Source organism: Myotis davidii, unplaced genomic scaffold (genome assembly GCF_000327345.1).
Source record: "Myotis davidii unplaced genomic scaffold, ASM32734v1 scaffold166, whole genome shotgun sequence".
NCBI classification, from domain to species: Eukaryota; Metazoa; Chordata; class Mammalia; order Chiroptera; family Vespertilionidae; genus Myotis; species Myotis davidii.
Window position 1 is genome coordinate 463053 of NW_006297385.1, and position 959 is coordinate 464011.

General features: G+C 46.7%; 1 protein-coding gene across 1 annotated transcript in view; it reads left to right on the forward strand.

The window, feature by feature from the left end:
• Window positions 1–959, forward strand: part of CATSPERG (cation channel sperm associated auxiliary subunit gamma) — a 41768-nt gene that overhangs the window by 9347 nt on the left and 31462 nt on the right. Inside the window, exon 6 of the mRNA XM_015570068.1 lies at window positions 122–277. Within this exon, the coding sequence (XP_015425554.1) occupies window positions 122–277 (156 nt within the window). The remainder of the gene's footprint in view (window positions 1–121; window positions 278–959) is intronic.

The window sequence follows — 959 nt, forward strand, 5'->3', positions numbered from 1 at the left end:
TGGGGGCGGATTGTGTGGGGCCTTTGGTTAGGGAGGAGACTTTGGCATTTACCGTTAAGTGAGATGAAGCCATAGGAGGGTGGGGGGTGTTGAACAGCCTTCCTGCCCCTTCCATACGCAGCTCTTCAATCTGATACCCCGGTACTTTGTGAATGCCCCATCGAGGCCCCTGTGGTATACTGTGGACCAGACACCTGTGCTCATCCTGGGTGGAATTCCGGAGGAGAAGTCAGTTCTGCTGACTGACACCAGCTTTACGGACTTTTTCCTTGTGGAGGTGAGAGGGGCAAGGGAGGCAGTGGGCTGGGGCCTCTGGAAGGGTACTGGCCCTCAGCCCCTCAAGTGGGTTGCAGCCTTGGGCTATGGAGGGGGTCCCCAAAGACATTACCATCCCCATTAGAGGCAGATAGCATGAAGGAAGGACATATGACTCTGCAGCCAGACAACCTAGGTTCAAATCCTGGTTCTGCTACCTCCTAGGTGTGTGACCTTGGGCAAGTCACCTCACCCACCCCGGCCTCAGATTTCCCTTCTGTAAAATGGGAATTATATTTACCTTATAGAATCAGTTTGAGGATGATATCAGTTAATATTAGCTGGACACCAATGAGCTATTATTATTTGTAGGTCCACCATTTGTAATTCTGAAAACCTAAAAGCTTTGAAAATGGTATTTTCACAAATTTAGGGCTCAAATTCATTTGTCAAGAAACTCTGACCTGAGCTAACAAAGGCTCTTAGTCTTTTTGCATCCCATGTAGTCTTAATATTCAGATTATGCCCTGCAGATATTTTAAGATGTTTGCTTATGGAGTGCTACCCCAGGCCCCAGTGGTTTACATATGAATGCTATATATGTGCCATACTATCTTCTAAACACTGAAAATTCTGAACCACAATATACATCTGGCCCCAAGGGTTTTTGATTCAGCTTTGGGTGCCTATATTATTCCCATAAT